Source organism: Mobula birostris, chromosome 16 (assembly GCF_030028105.1).
Source record: "Mobula birostris isolate sMobBir1 chromosome 16, sMobBir1.hap1, whole genome shotgun sequence".
NCBI classification, from domain to species: Eukaryota; Metazoa; Chordata; class Chondrichthyes; order Myliobatiformes; family Myliobatidae; genus Mobula; species Mobula birostris.
In genome coordinates, this window is record NC_092385.1 from 75,737,496 (window position 1) to 75,760,883 (window position 23,388).

General features: G+C 45.8%; 1 protein-coding gene across 5 annotated transcripts in view; it reads right to left on the reverse strand.

The window, feature by feature from the left end:
- plxnb1b (plexin b1b) overlaps positions 1 to 23,388 on the reverse strand; it is a 379,174-nt gene that overhangs the window by 108,132 nt on the left and 247,654 nt on the right. For all 5 annotated transcript variants that reach the window (XM_072280878.1, XM_072280877.1, XM_072280876.1 and 2 more), the window contains 4 exons: positions 17,298 to 17,430; positions 4,613 to 4,769; positions 3,252 to 3,360; positions 1,652 to 1,760 (listed from right to left, as the gene is read on the reverse strand). In XM_072280878.1, the coding sequence (XP_072136979.1) occupies positions 1,652 to 1,760; positions 3,252 to 3,360; positions 4,613 to 4,769; positions 17,298 to 17,430 (508 nt within the window). The remainder of the gene's footprint in view (positions 1 to 1,651; positions 1,761 to 3,251; positions 3,361 to 4,612; positions 4,770 to 17,297; positions 17,431 to 23,388) is intronic.

Here is a 23,388-nt window from a genome sequence, read left to right on the forward strand (position 1 = left end):
AGACTTCCTCAATCAACTTGTACAATTGGAATACACAGGATGCAGTTGGTGATATGCCCCAGGAGAAACATATGGTCAAACTGTGGAATTCTAAGCACTGGAACTGCAGCCTTGCTTATCAGTGAGTTCCTACCTCTGTTTATTCTGGGTGACTCCTACTCATCTGTGACTAAGCAGTTAAGCAGACCAAATTCTGATTTCTAAAGCACTTAAAGTTTAAAACACAGGAAGAAGAGCAGACTGCTCAAGCCACGATGTGATTACTTCCTGCCCAGGATGAGGAGTTACCTACGTGAACCACCACAACAAAACCACTGGTGGATCAGACACTGAACAATCAAGCAGAATTCACGGGGAATAGTTCTGCCAATCAGTTTGACACAAGCTGATTTATTTATTTTATTTAGTAATTTCCCCTTCCTCCTCTACCACTCAACCTTCGTACGCCCAACCAGGCCTCTAACACGCTGATGAAGCAACAATCACCTGGAGGAACTCAGTGGGGTGAAGCACCATCTTTGGGTGGCTGGGTGTCTGGGCAGAAGGAGGTAGAACTGAAACTCTGCATCAGAACTGTTTCTGCCTGCTCTTGCCCCAAAACCAAACTCCTCATACCTTGATTGTATGCTGTTGCCACCACCTCCCCCCCCGACCACAGACCAGTCCATTCCCACCTACATCTAAGACACCTTATGTGTCCTCCATCATTTTGACAACTTCTAAATCCCTGGCTCCCACCATCTCATCTTCACCACGTATGCTCAGTCTTTGCTCACTACTCCTCTGACATTCTGATAAATCTGTGCTCTCCGTTTCCAAGCAAAGTCCATCCATTTTAAGGAATACAGAGGCAACTATCACCATTCAGTTGTTGATCCTAGGCTCAGAAAATCTCCTTGCCCTCACAAATTCCCACTGTTCCACTGTTCAAATGCACAGATGGAAGATTCTGGAGTGAACTAGCTCCCTCCTGTAACCATGCGGATGTGGTCTTCAAGGCTGCATGACCATCTCTCAGATGAGATTAACCTTGCCCTTAAACAGCCATTACATGGTTTTCAGAAGGAGTCATTCAACACTGAGTCAGCTGATTGGCAGGTAGATTTTTTTTCTTAGACCTTCTGAAAAGGTGCTTGAAGATATTAGGGGGTGAGAAGGTGAAGATGAGGGGAAAGGTCAGGGACTACTGACATGGGCAGTCATTGGTGTAGGTCAGGATCCATCGTTAAGGCCCCTCACTGTCTGGGACATGCCCCCTTCTCACTACTACCACAAAGGAGAAGGTACACAAGTCTAAAGACACACACTCAACGTTTTAGGAACAGCTTTTTCCCCTCTGCCATCAGATTTCTGAATGGTCCATGAACTCAGGTACACTACCTCACTATCCCTCTTTTGCAGTATTAATTTATTAGTAACATTTTATGTTGCACTGTTCTGTTGGCACAAAACAACATGTTTCTAAACCAGACTGATAATAAACGTGATTCTGAGTAAGGTTGAGGTGACAGGTGGAACCTGGGATTATCCTTATCTGAATTAATTGAGAGAAACCCTCCAAGAGGCATTTGCTTCCAGCTCTCCTTCCAAAGCTCACTCCACTAAACCGATCTGCAAAGCAGGAGAAGGTCCATCCAACCCTGGCACTTACGTTCTCGTTAAAAATGATGACCGCATCCTCACAGGTGGTGTTGTGGGTACAATGGTGCTGAAGCACACACCAGTTACAGCCCCATCGACTACTCACACAGCCTCGACACCTGCAGAAACGGTGGCCAGAGAAAAGCACAAGTTAGAAACAATGGACCTTGACACACAGATGCAAGAAGCTGAAAGAATTATAAGAGTTAAGAGACCGATAAAATTGTTTACAGTAACATCAGAATAGAAGTCTGCCATGAATGATCCAAGCCCAGCTGCAAAAGGAGGAGGGTTGAACATGAGGCTAGAAAGCCCACCCTGTAAAAACCCACAGCTATCGAAATGCCAAACGAAGTTTCAAAGACCTCATCCCTGGGAGAAGAAGGACCTTCACCTAGAAGACGTATGAAGTCATGTGGTGAAAGCAGAAGACGCAGAGTCGATCAACCTTCTATAGGCCCAGAACAGAGGACCACAGCGAGCTGCTGCTGCCAGCCTATGCCCCAGTAGGAGTGATAGGCTAAGAAGAAGAAGAACATCAGATAATGTGGTCTTCATAACTGTACATTGTGCCTCACCCCTTGTCCCCATTTTAACAGAGATATATATGTAAGGGGGTTTCATCTCTTATGTTACTGTGTAGGCTAATTAAAATGGCTTCTTTGTTATGTTATACTTGGGAATGCTTCTTTGTTATGTTAAACTCTGAGAAAGTCCTTCCCGCTAGCAGTTTGTTTTGTATTATCTATTGATATGAGGACGAATGAACCAATTGTGATAGTTGTTATGCTTTTGGTGTCTCTGAAGATATTGTATGTGCGGGGTTTTGGGGCAGAAGACGGGAGAGAGAGACAGAGAATGGACCAGGTGCTGTGAGTCCGCTAACGGGGTCGGACCCCGAGCGGGGTGCTCTGCGAGGAGGGGAGACGAAGACTGACTCGTGTGGAGCGTCTGGTCGACCACTGTTGTTGGTCCCAGGCGGCCGGTCGAGGTGGTTCGAGGGGTCGCAGGGTGAAGAAGGGTCCTGAGCTCCAACTGTTTGTGCACGAAGAGATTGAACTTTGATAAGTGTAGCGTCTTTTATTTTCCTTTTATATTTTATTCTCTATTAATTATATAGTTCCAGTAATATCTATAAACTGTAAATCATTTAATCATATCTGGTGTATTGTCTGTTATTTGGGCGGGGTGGGGTACATCACACAGCATCCACACAAACTTATTACCCAGATTGACGGGGCCGAGGGCTGTTTCCCTAGACGACAGCGAGCCGAGCGACCCTGAGGGTAGCCAGGGGGGGGGGGGGGGGCAACATATAGACACATTCAAGGACTGTCTGTGGGGCAAAGAACTCTAAAGGCTTACAACCTGCTGTCTCAAAGTTCTAGCTGTTCTGCTTCTATCTTGATCTCTGGTGCTGACTATGTGGAGTTTACACATTTTCCCTCTAACCAGACTCCGTTCTCTTTCCACAGATGCTGCCTGATCGGTGGAATGCTTCCAGCACTCATTGCTTTATCTTTAGATCGCCAGCATGGGCAGCCTACTTGCTCTTCATTAACTGATACTAAACTTGTTCTCCTCTGTTTAAAAGGATTCCACATACTTACGGAGAATTCCTGGAGATCTGCTGCACTGCACCACAGTCATAGAATGTGAATTCTGCTGTTGTCAGCGTGATGTTGAAGAACATGATTTGCAAATCGACTGTCACGTGATCTGGAAAGGAAAGAAGCTGAGATTCAGAGCTTTTCTCCCACTGGGCACATTCACTGGAAACCAGGACAAGAAACACAACAAATCCCACCCGAGGGCAGCCAAAACTATGGAAACTACACGCTTGGCTTCTGGTAATAGAGACGACATCCAATCATTTACCTAGTCAGATCATCTTCTAACAACAGCTGTGGTTCATTTCTAACACCCATGGGTTTAGGTCTAAACCAAGAGTCTGAGCACGATACCTGCATCAATATTTGAATGCAAGAGAGCTCCATGCTATAGGTGACATTGCCTTTCCAATGGGATGTTTATCTGTTCTCCCAAATAAAGAGCATTATTCTGAGGGGCAGCAGGTAAGAATTTATCTTAACCAATACCACTATCAGTACCCCAGTAGCACAGAGGTTAGTGTGTCGCTGTTATAGCTCTGGATGTCAATTCCAACCTCATCGGTAAGGAGTCTGTATATCCTCCCCATTGAACCCTTGGGTTCTCTCCAGATGCTCTGGTTTCCCCCACAGTCCAAAGACAGTCAGTAGGTAAACCATTCATTGTGAATTGTCCTGTGATTAGGCTAGGGTTGAATGAGTGGTGGTTGGGCACTGAGACTCGAGGTGCTGGAAGGGCTAATTCCAGGCTGTATCTCTAAAGCAGATGATTTAATCAGCATTCCAATGTAGTTCCTGAAAGCTTAGCCGCATTTCTTCTGGGAGAGATTACACTTAACAGAAACCTCATTGGCCACACAGTACAGGGAATATCTAGAATTCACAAGATGGTGGTATTTCCTCCTATCGTTGATCCATCAGACCTGGATTTTGACATAGAGATGGAGATCTAGTTGAATTCTATCTTTCTGTATCCCTAAAATTGGGTCACTTTCTGGAACTATTCATGAAATATTAATGTCCATGGATCTGTGTCTACTGGATATCATTTCTAGCCCCATTGTGAATACAAGTTGCTTACAGCAGAGACCCAAAGTTTATCTGCTTTAACTACTAACCTTGCACTTATCAAAACAGATGCCTGTTAGTTCCTTCAAAATCCCACGTGCTATTAAACCACAACCCTTATGACATACAACAATGCATATCATTCATACTTGTGGAACCTCTCATAAATACATAAACCTTAAATTTGTTTAACATCTCAGCAGATTTAAATGGAAATATGCTGGGATTAGCCTTCAGGACTGCATTCCCTAAATGCACTAATTCCATGAAAATTTCTTACTCCTGACAAGTACCTGCTCCTGCTTTTGTTGGTGGAAGATTCTGGGGTTTTGGGGACCAGCACACAACGCCATTCTCAGTAACGGTGGCCGGACTGGAAGAATCCTCAAACTGACAGGTGTAGAACTCGTCCTCAGCAAGAAGGGGTAAGTCAGCAACACTTACAAAGACCTGGAAAGACGACAAAAGAATAATTGCATAATTAAGATGACAATTTGGAGGTTTATAAGACAGCACTTGTTTGTTGAAACTACTACTGTATTTGTGTTAGTTGTCCATCGATTTTGATGATGATGAGGAACCTGTGCAAGAACATTTTTGAGTGGAAAAGCCGTTGCACTGGGGCAGTTCCATTCTCTCGAGCTCAGAAACCCTATGCCAGTAGTTCGAATGGTCATCACAACTGGAGAGCTCCTTGGTTGCAATGGACGGCCACGATGTCTACTGTGCCTCACCATGCCCTACGCTCTCCGTGAAGCGCTGCAGACCTGCCTTCCTGGCCATTGGATCTCACTAGTGATCTCATCTACCCAGTCCACGGGAGCTGACTTCACTGGCTGGGACAGGCATTGACTACATTTGTAGTGTGTGGTCATACATGCAGGGTGCGGTAATGCATGCAGGGCGCGGTAATGCATGCAGGGCGCGGTAATGCATGCAGGGCGCGGTAATGCATGCAGGGCGCGGTAATGCATGCAGGGTGCGGTAATGCATGCAGGGTGCGGTAATACATGCAGGGTGCGGTAATACATGCACAGTGCGGTAATACATGCAGGGTGTGGTAATGCATGCAGGGTGTGGTAATACATGCACGGTGTAGTAATACATGCAGGGTGCGGTAATACATGTAGGGTGCGGTAATGCATGCTCGGTGCAGTAATGCATGTAGAGTGCAGGGGTTTTCCTGAATTATATTGGAAACTGGATAAATTGGGAACTGATTTTAGAGGAGGAACAGAATTAATATATCATATCCACTGCATCTGTGATACATGACCTGCCCTATTTGTAAAATGATTTAAATTCTAGCCTTGATTAGGAATTCTGTACAATTGGGACTTCATTACAAGTCATTGTAATAGGGAAGAAAAATTGGTTTAACACAATTTGTTTCCAAACATAAAACATTCATATCAAAAAGAAACCAATGGAGAAATCTTGCAATTCAAGAAATCAAAGTAATATTTAAAACCATATGTCATAGGAGCAGATTAGGTCACTCGGCCCATCGAGACTGCTCCATTGTCCTTCAGGGCTGATTACTTTTCCTTCTCCTGTCTTCTCCTGTCTTCTCCCCATAACCTTTGACACATGCTAAATAATCAAGAAGCTATCAATCTCCACTTTAAATCTACCCAATGACTTGGCCTCCACAGCCGTCTGTGGCAATGAATTCCACAGATTCACTACCCTCTGACTAAAGAAATTTCTCCTCATCTCCTATCCAAAGGGATGTTTGTAATGTATGGATCTATTTCTTTTAGAGCCAGGACCGCGCCCCCCCACCTTAGCACTATGTTGTTGGTGAATGCATTGCTGTCTACGCATGGATATTGTTCTCTCTCGTTCTACAATGTGAATATACAATTAAAGCTACCTTCTGCATGCATTTTTTTTAATTGATATGTAGTTGTGCACAGACACAGCAAATTAGTGACAAGTACAAACCTGAATGTCAGAAAATATCACCAACTGTGCTGACAGGTAGGGGATGAAACAGCAAGAGTTAAACAGCATGAGAAAGCCGTCACAGATGCTAACAAATAAACATGCAATGGTGAAAGAGGTGCTGAATTTAAAGTGAAAGTAACATGGCGATGTCTTCATTTGGGATGCTGATAAATTTGACAGTGAATGAAGGCTGGGAGTCATATATCGAGAGAGTTGAACTGTATTGTAACGCAAACAACGTGGAGGAGCAAAAGAAAGCTCCTACAATTATTAGCTTAATGGGCCCAAGAACATACAGTCTCTTATGCAACTTCATTGGCTGATCAGCAGAAAACAGAGAATGGGAATAAAGGGATCTATTCTGGCTGGCTGCCAGTTACCAGTGGAGTGCCACAGGGGTCGGTGTTGGGACCGCTGCCTTTTGTGATGTATGTCAATGATTTGGACTATGGGATTAATGGATTTGTGGCTGAATTTGCCGATGATACAAAGATAGGTGAGGAGCGCGTAGTGTTGAGGAAACAGAGAGCCTGCAAAAAGACTTAGATAGTTTAGAGGAATGGGTAAAGAACTGGCAAATGAAATACAATGTTGGAAAGTGTATGGTCATGCACTTTGGTGGAAGGAATAAACGGGCAGACTATTATTTAGATGGGGAGAGAATTCAAAATGCAGAGAAGCAAAGGGACTTGAGAGTCCTTGTGCAGGACACCTTAAAGGTTAACCTCCAGCTTGAGTCGGTGCTGAAGAAAGCAAATGCAATGTTGGCATTTATTTCTGGAGGTATAGAACGGCGGAGCAGGCGGAAGAGGAGACATCTCCCAACGGCTGCAAAGGCGGATGAGGATGCCCAACAATGGGTAGGGAGGCTTGCGAGCACGCCGCAAGAACTGCCGTAGACCCACAACACTCAGGGCTTGTCTACCTAGCGTGTGAAGCCTGGATTTGGCGGACTGCGCGGAAGAAACCAACACTGGTTCAACGGGCAGAAAGGTGATTCTCAGCAATGCGTCATGGAGCGCTAAGAGGGTACAGTGAGACACACAGAACACTGCTGGCCATCCACTGCATCCTGACCTATCTCCAGCCGTCTCGACTATGTCTTGCCACTGGGTCCAGATAGGCCGGGACGAGAGAGTGAGGCTGACGACCTGCGCAACTCTCCCTCACTTTAATCCAAGTCAGCGCAAGTCATGACTTCACACCCAATGCGAAACCTAAAGTCCTGTGGCGATGGGGGAGTGGCGAAGCAGCAGGTACGGATACACTGGAAGCTGTAGTCACAAACCTGCACACAGGCGGCCCAGGGCATAGGGTCGCTCTCTACTGGACCGAAGCAGCAGTTGAGTTCGGCAGCCCCCTGGGTGTCTGAGCAGCCCTCCTTAGGATCGCTCTGCTCACCTCCATGGAGGAAGGGGCTGGAAAAGGTGCCTCAAACATAGTCTGCTTCACTTCACCCTGGCCAGCTTACCGCGGCTGGTGGGGATCCCTCACAGCGGTCGACCTACAACAGTGAAGAAGAAAGTGATGGTGCTCAACCTTGGCACATGGAACGTGAGAACTCTGCGAGATAACATCAAGGCAGACAGACCAGAGAGAAGAACTGCACTGGTTGCAAAAGAGCTAGCTCGCTACAACGTGGACATAGCAGCTCTCAGCGAAACGCGCCTAGCAGACAAGGGCCAGTTGACAGAATGTAGTGGTGGATACACGTTCTTCTGGAGCAGTCGCAGCAGCGCTGAACGACGAGAAGCAGGTGTGGGATTTGCCATCAATTCTAACCTCGCCCGTAAACTCACCAAGCACCCAGAGAGCACCAACGACCGCCTGATGACACTTCAGCTCCCACTTGCAAACAAGAAGAGTGCTTCGCTGATTAGTGCCTACGCTCCCACCATGACCAACCCAGATGACATTAAAGACAAGTTCTATGAAGAACTCGACGCCCTCATCTCAGCAATCCCACAGTCAGAGAAGCTCATCGTTCTCGGGGACTTCAATGCCAGAGTGGGGACAGACTACCAAACCTGGGAAGGGATCATTGGAAGACACGGCACTGGCAAGTGTAACAGCAACGGCCTTCTGCTCCTCAAGACATGTGCCACACATGACCAACACCCTGTTCCACCTACCCACCCGTAAGAAGTCATCATGGATGCACCCACGCTCGAAGCACTGGCATCTGATTGACTACATCGTCACCAGGAAGAGGGACAGGATGGATGTCAGAGTGACGAGAGCCATGTGTGGTGCCGACTGCTGGACCGACCACCGCCTCATTGTGGCCAAGTTCAGGCTTCGCATTCTGCCCATGAGAAGACCCCAAGGGCAGAAGACTGCAAAGAGGCTGAATGTCTCCAAGCTGAAAAGCAGCAGGGTTGCAGAAGAATTCGTCGATGACCTTGAAGGCAGATTGCCAGACACACCACAGGAAGATGGGACCAGCATTGAGGAACAGTGGACGGCCTTCAGAGACGCTGTCTACACTACCGCCCTCGAACATCTCGGACCAGCAACCCAAAAAAACCAAGACTGGTTCGATGAGAACGATGAAGAAATACAGGCACTACTAACGGAGAAACATCAACATTACAGAGCGCATCAGAACGACCCCACGTCGCTAGCCAAGAAAGATGCCTTTACCAACACAAGAAGAAAGGTGCAGAAAAAACTTCGCGAGATGCAGGACAGCTGGTTCAGCAAGAAGGCCGATGAAATCCAGGGCTATGCAGACAGCCACGACATAAAGCGCTTCTATGATGCGCTTAAGGCTGTATACAGACCCCAGTCCTCCGGCTCCTCACCCCTCCTCAACGCAGATGAGACGCAGCTGCTGACAGAGAAGAAGCAGATTCTGGATCGATGGGCTGAGCACTTTAACAACACCCTTAACCGCCCTGCCGACATCAACGACGAGGCCATTGCCCGCCTGCCCCAGGTAGAGATTAACAAGAACCTCGACACCCTCCCCACAGTAGATGAAGTCAGGAAGGCAGTGAAGCAACTCTCCTGTGGCAAAGCGCCAGGACTCGATGCAATCCCTGCTGAAGTATACAAAGCAGGAGGCCCTGTCATGATGCAAAAGCTGACTGTACTCTTCCAGTCCATGTGGAAAAAGGGACAGGTCCCGCAACAGCTGAAAGATGCCAGCATTATCCACATCTACAAGAGGAAAGGCAACCGCCAGTCTTGCGACAACCACCGAGGCATCTCCCTCTTGTCCATTGCGGGGAAGATTCTGGCCCGCGTCCTGCTCAACCGCCTTCTCCAACATCTTGAGCAAGGTCTGCTCCCAGAAAGCCAGTGCGGCTTCCGTGCTGAACGTGGGACCGCGGACATGATTTTTGCTGCGCGCTAACTCCAGGAAAAATGCCAGGAGCAACACAGCGACCTCTTCGTGACCTTTGTCGATCTAACCAAGGCTTTCGATACGGTCAGCAGAGAAGGCTTGTGGAAGGTCATGGAGAAGTTTGGCTGCCCCAGCAAGTTCATCACAATCGTCTGGCAGTTCCACGACCAGATGATGGTGAAAGTTCTGGATGACGGCGACGAATTGGAGGCCTTCCCAGTGACAAGTGGCATCAAACAAGGCTGCGTTCTTGTCCTGACTCTGTTCAGTATGGTATTCTCTGCCATGCTGACAGATGCCTTCCGTAACTATGAAGAAGGAATCCACGTCAGGTACAGGACTGACGGCAGGTTGTTCAACCTTAGGCGCCTGCAGGCAGTTACAAAGGTGCAGGAGACTGTCATCAGAGACTTCTTGTTTGCTGATGACTGCGCACTCAACGCCAGCACAGAGCAGGAGATGCAGCGTGAAATGGACTGCTTCTCACAAGCCTGCGACAACTTCGGACACACTATCAGCACCAAAAAGACCGAAGTTATGTACCAGCCTGCCCCAGGAAAGCCATACCAGGAGCCGCGCATCACGGTGAAGGGCCAGAACCTCCAGGCAGTCGACAACTTCACCTACCTGGGCAACATACTCTCTCGCGCAGTGAACATAGACGCTGAGGTCAACAACAGGATTGCCAAAGCCAGCGCCACCTTTGGGAGACTCCGTGAGAACGTCTGGGAGCGGACAGGACTCAGCCTTACCACCAAGCTGAAGGTCTTCTGTGCAGTGGTCCTTACCACCCTCCTTTACGCCAGCGAGACCTGGACTGTCTACAGCAGACACGCCAAACAGCTCAACCACTTTCACCTGAGCTGTCTCCGCAGACTCCTCCACATCAGGTGGCAGGACAAAGTCCTCGACACGGAAATCCTGGAACGAGCTGGGCTCTGCAGCGTCTACACCTTCCTGCTGAAAGCCTAAGCCAGGTGGGCTGGACATGTGGTCAGAATGCCAGACAGCCAATTGCCTAAGCAGCTGCTGTACGGAGAACTGTGTCAGGGCAAACGCTCAGTCGGTGGGGGGCAGAAGAAACGTTACAAAGACTGCCTCAAAGCGTCTCTCAAAGGCCTGGGTGTCGACATCAACACGTGGGAGACGCTTGCCCTCGACCGTCCAGCTTGGCGCAGCAAGATCACCACAGGAGCCCGTGCAGCTGAAGTCAGGCGCGTCATCGAGGCGCAACGAAAGCGTGCTGTGCGCAAGGCCCGAGCAGCATCCACTGCCACGACAGCACCCACCCACTTGTGTCCCGCATGTGGGCGAGCCTTCAGGGCCCGGATTGGCCTCATCAATCATCTCAGGACCCACAGCCACCAATCTCCCATTTGACTTTGAAACCATGGTCATCTTCGACTATGAAGGACGAACAACAACAACAACATAGAATATAAGAGCAGGGATGTGATGTTGAGGCTCTGTAAGGCATTCGTGAGAGCACACTTGGAGTATTGTGTGCAGTTTTAGGCTCCTTATTTTAGAAAGGATATACTGACATTGGGGACGGTTCAGAGAAGATTCATGAGAATGATTCCAGGAATGAAAGGGTTACCATATGAGGAACGTCTGGCAGCTCTTGGGCTGTATTCCCTGGAGCTCAGGAGAATGAAGGGGGGATCTCATAGAAACATTCCGAATGTTAAATGGCCGGAACAAATTAGATATGGCAAAGTTATTTCCCATGGTAGGGGAGACCAGGACAAGAGAGCACGACTTCAGGATTGAAGGATGTCCTTTTAGAATAGAGATGCAGAGAAATTACTTTAATCAGTGGGTGGTAAATCTGTGGAATTTGTTGCCACATGTGGCTGTGGAGGCCAGGTCATTGGGTGTATTTAAGGCAGAGATAGATAGGTTCTTGATTAGCCAGGGCATTAAAGGGTATGGGGAGAAGGCAGGGGAGTGGGGATGACTGGAAGAATTAGATCAGCCCGTGATTGAATGGCAGAGCAGACCTACTGGGCAGAATGGCCTACTTCTGCTCCTATACCTTATGGCCTTAACTGAAAAGCCAGCAAGGAAGATGTTTGATGAAATTGTTACAATTTTACAAAATCATGTGAGCCCTAAACTGTTGGTAATAGCTGAAAGATTTAGATTTTACAAAAGGAACCAGTCAAATGATGAAAGCCTTTCTGAATGCATTGCAGAACTGTGCAACTTTTCCCAGTACAGTGACATTACAGATGGACTTTCTGATGCATTAAGGGACAGGCTTGTATGTGGAATGCATAGTCAAATGAGGCTACTGGCAGAAACAGACCTAACCTTAGTACAGGCCATTGCAATATCGTTAGAGATTGCAGCGAAGGATGCAGCAGAACTACAGAAAAGGTTAGAATGTGAAATGAATGGTGAATGGTGCAAAAAGCCAAAAATGTTATCAATGTGGTAAATACTCCCAATGATGCAAATGTTCGTTGGTTCAAAAAAGTCTGCAGGAAGTGTCACAGGCAAGGTCACATGGAGAGTTTGCAAGGCAGACAAAAAGCACAACCGAATGAGAAGTCTCAAACACAAAGCTAAGCAAATGCATAAAGTTATCGAATGTAAAACAGAACCAGACAATACAGTCTGACAAAGATGAACTGTCATGCCAAGAACTACATAGTATAACTGATGCCGATGGCAATTATGGATCACAATAGATGTGTCTCAGGTAAAACTGAAAATGTTGCTGGATACAGTGTCAGCTTTGTCTACAATTCCAGAGACTGACCACAACAGGCTGTTTTCTAAGCTACCACTAGAGAAGACCTCAGTGATGATAAAGACCTACACAGGCAAAAAAGAAACTCCAAAGACAAACTGAAAGTGAAGGTGACATATGGAGGCCAAACACTGCATTTAGAGCTTTATGTGGTGAAAAATGGAGGGCGTGAATAGGTAAGAAAAATCCGACTAGACTGGCACACAATCAAAGCTCTAAAAGTTCTATGGTCTGTTTGCAAAGAGGGAGAAATTTGAGTCTTTCAAGAATTAAATCTCATATCATGGACATTTCATTGACAAGCGTGACTTATGTAAGTCACAAGGGAAGACTGAAGCAGTACTACAGGTGCCCAAACCAGAACACGTATCACAACTCAGGTCATACTTAGGCCTTGTAAACTACCTCCACCAGTTTCTCCCAAACATTGCAACAGTGGCGCACCCATTGACCACACCATTACAGATAGGAACAACGTGGAAATGGTCAGAAAGATGTGAAAAAGCATTCAAGGGAACGAAGAGACTAGTAATATCTGATGAACTGCTCACCCATTATGACCCATCCCTGCCCATCAGACTGGCATGCGATGCATCCCCTTGTGGGTTTGGAGCCATTTGTCACACATTAAGAAAAATGGATCTGAATGCCCAATTACATCAACAAGCACAGAATGCAACTATGCACAGATTGACCGAGAAGCCCTTAGTCTAGTATGGTGAATAAAGAAGTTCCACCACTACCTCTATGGACAAAAGTTTATGTTAGTGACAGATCACCTGCTGCTTGTGTCCATTTTCATCCAGGAAGGGAATTCCAGTGATGACTGCTACCTGGTTACAATGTTGGGCACTACTCCTAGGAGCCCACCCTTATGACATAGAATTCAAGGTTATGAAACAACAGCAATGCTGATAGCTTGTCATGTCTTCCACAACTGGCAAATGAAGAAGTCTTCATACTGTGACCCAGCAGAAGTGTTCCACACCTCATTGGTGGACCCTTTGCCGGTAACAAATTCTGAAATACAAAGGGTAACAAGGAATGACCCGACACTGACAGAAGTCTATGAAACATGGTAACCCTTTGTTTCCTACGTTTCCAGAGTTCTTAGTGAGACCAACTATTGGTATGTCAAAAATTGCCGGTGTGTGGATCTCGTGTTGCGGTTCCCTCTAAACGGCGTACAGAGTGTTAGAAAGTCAGCATGAAGGACACCTGGGTACAATCAAGATGAAGGTCTCACCCGGAGCCACATATGGTGGCCATATGTAGAAATTAAAGACTTGGCCAAAAGTTGTTCAGGATGCCATAAAGTTCAAAATGCACCCCCACAGGCACTGTTACACCCGTGACTGTGGCCATCCTCACCATGGCAAAGTGTATATATTGACTTTGCTGGGCCATTCATGGACTCCATGTTTCTGATGGCTGTGGATGCTCATTTGAAGTGGCTGGAGGTTATCCCAACCACCTCAGCAAAGACTGTCTCCACTCTGAGGACTACCTTAGCCAGAAATGGCTTACCAGAACAAATTGTGAGTGATAACGGGCCATAATACACGTTAGAATTCTGACTGTTCATGAAGAAAAATGACATCATTAATTCCTAGTCAGCTCCTCACCAACCAGCAACGAATCCAAACCTTCAAGAAGTTCATTAAAGCTATGGACAAGGAGGACATTCCTCTACAGCACAAGATGGATAACTTCCTTTTAACGTATCAGTACTCCATTCATGCGACAACAAATCATGAACAAGAATCCAAGATCTCGCATAGACTCCTGAAACCAGATCTACAGAGGGAAACGCAGAAGAAACAGCTTAGCCAGTTGTCAAGTGGAGCAGCAAGGAGCATCCAGATTGGACAGGAAGTGTTGGCGTATGATTACTAAGAAGACAAGTGGACACCTGGTAGGATAGTTACAGGAACTGATGTATAGAGTGGATGTTGGAGATCAGACATGGAGGCGTCATGTGGACTAGATACTGGATGCTCAATCGAAGAACACACCTGAGTCGACTGCACCCAACAAGACGGACACATTACAGTCACCGGACTTACCTCTCAATGATGATCATGTCACTGACAGCAACGTGACGCTGGAAACCGAGAATGTTCTCTTGGACAAGACATCTATCAAACCTGATTCCACTCGCCAGGTTAGGTTTGGGCTGTTATTGTGAAAGCACGTTTATTTGGAATATGGGTTTATGGAAGGGAAATTGAATGTTTTGTGCATGTACAGTTTATGTTGCATTGACCTGAAAGGGGAGGAAGTGTAATGATTAGATCTACTTCTTTTGGAGCAATGACCCCCACCCCCTTAGCACTACATGTTGATCTACTGTCTACACGTGTGCTGTTGTCTATGCATTTTTCTTCTTCTCTCTCTCTCTCTCTCTCTCTCTCTCTCTCTCTCTCAATAGACCAGTTAAAGCCATTTCACATGTGCGTGTTTTCATTTACTTGATAGGTAGTTCTGCACAGACACAACAATGTCCCTCTATTCAGAGGCTGTGTTCTCACCCATTCTTGGAAACATCCTCACCACATCCACAAAATCTAGGCCTTTCAATATTCAATATTTCAAGACCCATCAATAAACTGAATGTGCCGAATCAGGTAAGCTGAACAAGCTGTAGATATTTTGAATTAAAGAGTACATGGGGAAAATCTCCCAGAAAATAAATTATGTTACACCATGATTGAGAGTGTTTACGTGGAACAGCACAGGAACAGGCCATTAGGGCCATAGGCCAGTTACTATCATGAGACAAATTTAAACCAATGCCATCTGCCTGAACATGGCCTTTATCCCTCTGTTTCCTGACTATCTAAACAACTCTCAAACAATTCCATCATATGCTTCTAATGCCTCCTCTGGCAGCACAATCCTACACTGAGAGAAAAAGCACACAACTTACTGTAACTTTTCCCCTCTTACCTTAAAACCTATGTCCTTGTAGCATCTGACATTTGCATCTTGGAAAAAGACAATCTATAATCTATAATTTGTAAATACTTCTACCAGATCACCCCTCAGCCTCCTGTTAGGAATTTGTACACTTTCCCTGTGGCCCCTTGGATTTCCTCTGGGTGCTCCGATTTCCTCTCACATCCCAAAGGCATATGGGTTTGGTTTGGGTTGATATGCTGTGGACATGGTGGTCATTGTGGCATGTCCTCAGCACGTCCTTGGACGACATCTTTCCAGTAAGTTAGCAGCACACTCAGACGCAGCAGCCTCTCCAGGGCCAACCAAATGTCCTTTTGTCTTCTTTATGATTGCAAGACAATGCTGGACATTGAGAACTTCAAGTACTGCAGAGCTACCCCATCAGCGAGTTGGCGGAGGAACTGGTATTGGTGCAAACAGCGTTGCTGCCTGCTACAGAAAGGCATCAGAGTTGGTAGGCGAAGGCAGAATGCAGTCTAACAGCATATCATTGTCTTGGTCATTTCTCTTGTGGTCACAAGACACCGACAGTCGTTGGAAAAGTAAATAACTGCAAGTCTGGTTCATTGGTTTATTGGTGAGATTAACAGCGGGGGAGTTGCGTGGCCTCAGTTGTAAAGAGGACGCTGCCTCTTGCCGCAGACTTGCCTGTTGCAGCAGTCCAGGAGGGCCAGTGTCGTGCAGCGTTGATGCTGGATTGGGGACGGGGACTGGTCCCTCCCATCAGTGCTGCCCTCCAGTGTTTGCCCAGTAGAAGACAAGCTGGATTGTGCACTCCCATACATTCGTCTGTGCACTGCTGAGAGCTGCTTGTTCTTGCCAACAACATCGATGTACCATCAGTTTACAGGACATGTCACTCAGGGACTTGGCCTACATATTTTTTGTGTGCAATTGTATGTGTTTACTTACTGTTTTATATGTGCTATATGTGCCTTGTGCTGTGTTTGACTGTTGATACTGTGTTTTGTACCTTGGCCCCAGAGGAATACTGCTTTATTTGACTATATTCATGGGTATTCATGTATGGTGGAATAACAATTAAACTTCATCTTGATCATTGACACAAACAACACATTTCATAACATGTTTTGATGTACATGTGACAAATAAAGCTAATCTCTTTCATTGACTTTAGTTTTAATAGCTTTTAAATTCTAAACGTTGGAGGCTCGCAAAATCAATGGCAGCTCTGACAGACTGCAAGGCCACGACCCCCCCCCCCACCATCTCTTTCAGCTTTACCTGTGCCTGTGGCAGGATCCTTAGGAAATGCTTCTCATAAGCCACAGCACTGCACTCTGAGGAGTATGGTGGGTGGGTGGTCCCATTGCAACGTACAATAATCCCAAGCTGTTCAATACAGCTCACCTCCCACATCCTTGGGAGGTACCTTGCCAAAGTTTAGCTGGACATGTGAGAAAACATGCCCCACAATCCTTCCCATCAGAAAATCACCAGCCTGAATCCTCCTGACACTGCTGTTTAGAAAGCAACACACAAAATACTGAATGAATTCAGTAGGTCAGGCAGTGTCTACGGAGGGGAATAATCAGTTGACATTTCGGGCCAAGAATCTTCATCAGGACTGGAAAGGAAGAGGGAAGATCTCTTCCCCACCTTCTTATTCTGGCATCTTCCCCCTTCTTTTACAGTCCTGATGAAGGGTTTTGGACCAAAACATCTCCACAGATGCTGCCTGACCAACTAAGTTCCTCCAGCATTTTGTCTGTATTGCTCTGGATTTTCAACACCTGCAGAATCTTGTGTTTATTATTTACCCTTCCTTCTAAAGTCATCTCCCTCATCAGTTCTGATGCAAGGTTACCATACCAAACATTCACCTTCCCTCAAACAGAAGCTCATCAACCTATACAAAAGTCTGGAGGAACTCAGCAGGTTAGGCAGCATTTATGGAGAGGAATAAAGAGTTGGCGTTTTGGGCTGAAAACCTGCTCACCTGCTTATGCTCCTCCCTGCTGATGTTAGCTGGGGTCAGAGCATGAACCCTCAGGCACTGCTGATCTTCCCTGTAGCTCCAGAGCCACTGGATGCCTTGCCCAGCTCTCCTGCATTCTGACTTCTTACTGCACCTGCAGATTGAAAGGGAAGTTGCATTAATACTAGACTCATGACTGGGAGGTCTGTCCACCGTGCTCTTTGGTATCACAACTGTAAACTCAAGCAAACAATTATCTAACAGAACAGTAGCATAACAATTTACAGTGCCAGGGACCTTGGTTTTAATTCCCACTGCTGTCTAAGGAGTTTGCACATTCCCCGTGTGATTTCTTACATTCCAAAGTCGCATGGGCAGTAGGTTGTAGGCATGCCGTGTTGGGAACATGCCATCACCTGCGGACTGGCCCCAGACATCCCCGGACTGTTTTGGTCATTGATGCAAATGATGTACTTCACTGTATGATTTGATGTACGTGACAAATAAAGGTAATATTTAAACAGTGAAAAGGATGTCAGCCTCTTTTAAAGAGAGCAAATTCATCAAAGCCTGTGAAATAATATGGCAAACTCTCATAACACAATGGTAAATTACCGAACCTTTTACCCTGTGATTGAGGGCTTTACACAGGACAATTTTTTTTATTAATTCAGTAAAGCTGGTTAATCATACAGCTGGTGCAGTCACCACCTGGTCTTTAGAGGTCATTCCAATCCCTCTCTGTCCACCACAAAAGACGAGATTTCCTAGTGGCTGGTTATTACGATTCGACCTCTATACCCATTCCATTTTGTCAGTCCATCTACTGCCTCCTCTACTACCATGATGAGACCACACTTGGGTTGGAGGAGCAACATCTCATATTCCATCTAGGTAGCCTCCAACCTAATGAGATAACACAGATTTCTCCAGACCTGGTCATTTCTCATCACTCCCCATCTCTCTTTTTCCATTCCCATTCTCTCTTCACCTGTCAATCACTTTCCTCTGGTGACCCTCCTCCATGGCTCATTGTACTCTCCTACCAGGTTCCTCCTTCTGCAGCCCTTTACCTCTTCCAAATATCACCTCCCAGCTTCTTGCTCCAAACCCACACCACCTCCCACTTTGCCCCTCACCTGGTCTCACCTATCACCTGTCAGCTTACTGTATACCCTTCCCCTCACTCCACCACCCTACTCCGGCTTCTTCCCTCTTCTCCGGTCATGATGAAGGGTCTCGGCCCAAACATTTGACTGCTAATTCCCCTACGTAGATGCTGCCTGACGGCTCAGTTCCTCCAGCACTTTGTGTATACCTCTGAGCATGAGCTCTCTTCCCCCGTAACAAAACTGCCACTGCAATTAAATGCAGTAAGAAATGTTACTATTACAGAATGCAATCTGTAGGCCTCGTCGTCCAAACAAGGACTCTGTTCTGTATGATCCAGCCCAAAGTCCATCTCCTCAGGTGGCAACCTTGACTTGAAGCCTCGTTGGAAAGTGTGCCCCCAAAGCACTGTGAGGGCAAGTACAGGGTGCAAAAACCGTACTTTGTCCAAGCACATTTCAGACCATGGTATTTCCTTCAATTCATTCTAAACTTTGCAGAGTATTAGTCCATTGGACTCTCTGGAACATGAACATAAAAACTGTGTTCCTTAGGGTTAGAGTCACATAGGATAGAAAGATGCCCTTCATCCTAACCAGTCTATGGTTCCTAGTGAAGATCACCCTTTTTGTCCATGTTTGGCACATATCCCTCTACACCTTTCCTATCTGTGTACCTACCCAAACACCTTTTGAATGCTCTTATGTACCTGCCTTGCCCACTTCCCCTGGCAGCTCATTCCAGGTGACAGAGTTGACCCTCAGGCTTCTATTAAATCTCTCCTGTCTCATCCTAATCCTATGTCTCGAGATCTTGATTCTCAACCGTGGGGAAAAGACCTTGCACATTCACCATTTAATGTGCCTCAGTTTTATGCACCTCTAAGATCATCCCTCAACTCTCCTACACCCCAACAAATAAAACTCAATCTCTTTCTATAACTCTGTTCCTCAAGTCCTGGCAATATCTTCATAAACCTTTTCTGCACTCTTTCTGCTTAATGACACTTTTCATATAGCAGTATGAACACAATTCTCCAACTGCACCCTTATTGATGTATTGTAGAACTAACAACATAACATCCCGACTTCTATACTCAATACCCTGAGTGTTGAGGGCCAATGTGCCTTCAATACTTTCAGAAACACTACTTTATTTATCAGGAACTTAACACCATACAACATAGGAACAGGATTAAACCATTTGGCCCATCGAATCTGCTCCATCATTCAATCATGGCTTATCCTTTTCTCCCCCCTTCTCAGCCTCACCACTCAGCCTTCGCTCCATAACCTTTGATGCCGTGTCCGATTAAGAACCTATCAATTGCTGCCTTTACAAATTCCACAAATTCCCATACTCTGGCTAAAGAGATTTCTCCGCATTTCTGTTTTAAATGGATGCCATTCTATCCTGAGGCTGTGCCCTCTTGCCCTAGACTCCCCCATCATGGGAAACATCCTTTCCACATCTACTCAGTCTAGACTTTTCAACATTCAAAAGGTTTCAATGAGATCCCCCCCATCCTTCTAAATTCCAGTGAGTACAGACCCAGAGCCATCAAACATTCCTCGCATGATAACCCTTTCATTCCCAGAAACATCCTTGTGAATCTCCTCTGAACGCTCTCCAACACCAGCACATCTTTTCTTAGATGAGGTGCCCAAAACTGTCCGAGGTGAGGCTTCACCAGTGCCTTATAAAGCCTCAGCATCACATCACAGTTCTTGTATTCCAGATCTCTTGAAATGAATGCTAACATTCCATTTGCCTTCCTCACCACTGACTCAGCCTGGAAGTTAGCCTTTAGGGTATTCTGCACAAGGACTCCCAAGTCCCTTTGCCTTTCAAATTTTTGGATTTCTCCCCATTTAGAAAATAATCTGCACGTTTATTTCTACTACCAAACTTAAATACAGCCTCAGCATGAATTCTTCCAAATTGTGAGGTTATGTGCTGACATTGGACAGGGTTCAGGGGAGGTTTATGAAAATGATCCTGGGATTGAAATGCTTATCATATGAGTAGAATTTGATGGCTCTGGGCCTCGATAAAGTAGATGTGGAGAGGATGTTTCTTATAGTGGGTGCGTAGTAGAGGACACAGCCTCAAAATAGAGGGACATACATTTAGAACAGAGATGAGGAAGAATTTCTTTAGCCAGAGAGTGGTGAATCTGTAGAATTCATTGCTGCAGACAGCTGTGGAGGCCAAGTCATTGGGTACATTTAAGGCAGAGGTTGATAAGATTCTTGATTAGTCAGGACACGAAGGGATACAGGGAAAAGGAAGGAGATTGGGGCTGAGAGGAAAATGGATCAGCTGTGATGAAATGGTGGAGCAGACTCGATGTGCAAAATAGCCTAATTCTGCTCGTATATCTTATGGTCTAAACTTACGGTCTTTACTATGAACTCAAATCTTCTACAATTGTGGTGAATGAAGCTGTGCATTGAAAATTTCGAACAAGTGTCCTTGTATATCATATTTTCAGTACATCAACTTATAATTTTGATCCTCATACTTTCTTTGGCATATAATTGCAAAATTTACTAGATTTCATAAAGTACTGGATTATCTCACTCTGGAGTTTTCCTGTAACTTTAATTTATAAAGTTAACTATTAATACAACATTAAGCTCCTTTGTTGAAAGCTTGGCCCGCATACAGTTAGTCACAGCCTGAAAAGGGTCCTGACCGTGTGGAAAACATCATGTGTGGTCCCAATATACAAGGAGGGCTGACCGAAGATCTTGAATAACTACTGTCCAGTGGCCCTGACTCCACACATTATAGAGAGACTGGTCCTGGCTCACCTCTGACCCCTGGTCAGATCAGTCCTCAGTCCTTGCAGTTTGCCTACTAGGCACACATTGGAGTCAACAATACTGTCATCTACCTGCTGAACAGAGCCCACTCCCATGTGGATCACCAGGCAGCACTGTGAGGATCATGTTTTTTTGATTTCCCATGTGGCTTCAATGCCAAACAGCCCTCATTGCTCTGTTCAATGCAGATTGTCACTTTCGTTGTATCCTGGATAATGGACTACCTGACTGGCAGACCACAGTTTGTGCAGTTTCAGAGGTGTGTGTCAGATGTGGCTATAAACAGCACTGGGGCTCCACAGAGGACTGTATTGGCTCCCTTCCTGTTTACCCTGTATACCTCGGACACTGAGTCATGTCATCTGCAGAAATTCTCTGATTGACTCAGTAATAGTTGAGTGTATAAAGGGAGGATGGGAGGATGAATACTGGGCCCTGGTGGAGGACTTGGTCAAATGGTGAAAGCTAAATCATCTGCAGCTCAACATCAGTAAGACAAAGGAGATGGCGATGGACTTTAGGAAGACTAAACCTGCACCACTCCCTGTTACTATTGATGGTGAGGATGTGGATGTGGCAAGGACCTACAAGTACCTGGACTAAAGATTTAAGTGGAGCACCAGCACAGAGGCCATGTACAAGAAGGGCCAGAGTCACCTCTACTTCCTGAGGAGGCAGAGGTCCTTAGGAGTATGCAGGCCTCTCCTTCACATGTTCTACCAGTCAGGTGTCGCCAGTACAATCTTCTATGCGGTGCTGTGCTGGGGCAATGGCATTAACACAGGTGATGCCAACAGGCTCAATAAACTGATTAGAAAGGTTGGCTCTGTTATAGGAGTCAAACTGGCTGTGGTAGAACAAAGGACCCTCCAGAAAATCCTGGCAATTCTGGACAATACTTCTCTCCCTCTGCATGCCACCTTGGCTGAACAGAGGAGAACTTTCAGTAATAGACTGAAACAACTGTGCTGCTCCAAAGAGCGCCACATGAGGTCATTCTTACCCTCGGCCATTAGGCTCTATAATGAGTCAACCTGTAGCCAGGGAAGTGATGACCCCTCCTGTTAAGACTGTTATTAATCTTTGTTTACCAGACCTCTATTTAAACTCTGTTTACCTCACCCCACTATCATGATCACCCTGTGCAACACTACCATCACTTCTTATCTGGACGGTGTGAATGTGCACCCATTACTGTGTAGTATTATGGTAATTCTTGCACTACCATCTTACCAGTGTGAACATAGAAATCTTGTAAATCTTGTAATCTTTGACCTACATCTTATTTTTAAGGTAACATACTTTTTAGTCTTTCTTACTTCTCTTCTAATATTTGTACACCTGTGCACTTGCAATGAATGCTACTGTGACACTAATTTCCTTTGGGGTCAATAAAGTATCTATCTACCTGCCTATAAGGGGCAGACTGGTTTTATTTTCTCAACTTACTGCAGATTTATTAATAGTTGTGCTCCTGTTCTTAATGTCTGTGTTTTCCATCCAATTCAAATAAACTGTATTGTCTTCAACTCCTCCTCTTGGTATTTTAAGGTCTTCGATTACATTCCCCACCAGTGAGTTTTCACCAAAATAAACAAAGTTCCAAAAGTGACTGCTCACAGCTAGCAGCACTCAGCCTGATAATGTAGCACTGAGTGATAAAATGCCTCAAACTTTGCAGATACAATTCTAGGCATAATCACATTCCCCTATCCCTAGGGCCTCACAAAATTCCTTTCAAGCACCCTCAAAATACAGCCTAACACTTGCTGGTAAGGAACTTACACTCAGCGGCCACTTTCTTATGTACAGCAGTGGAACCTATTGTGATCTCCTTTGCTGTAGCCCATCCACTTCAAGGTTCAATGTGCTGTGCATTCAGAGGTGCTTTTCCGCACACCACTGTGTAATGCACATTTATTTTTTAGTTAATATCAGCTTGATCCAGTCTGGCCATTCTCCTCTGACCTCTCTCACTAACAAGGCATTTTCACTCTCAAAATGGTCGCTCACTCGTTTTTTCGCTATTTGCACAATTCTCTGTAAACTCTAGAGATTATTGTGCATGAGAATCCCTCAAAATCAACAGACTCAGAGATAGTCAAACCAACCTGCCTGGCACTAACAATCATTCCAGTCAGTCACTTAGTGCACATTTCTTCCCCATTTTGAGT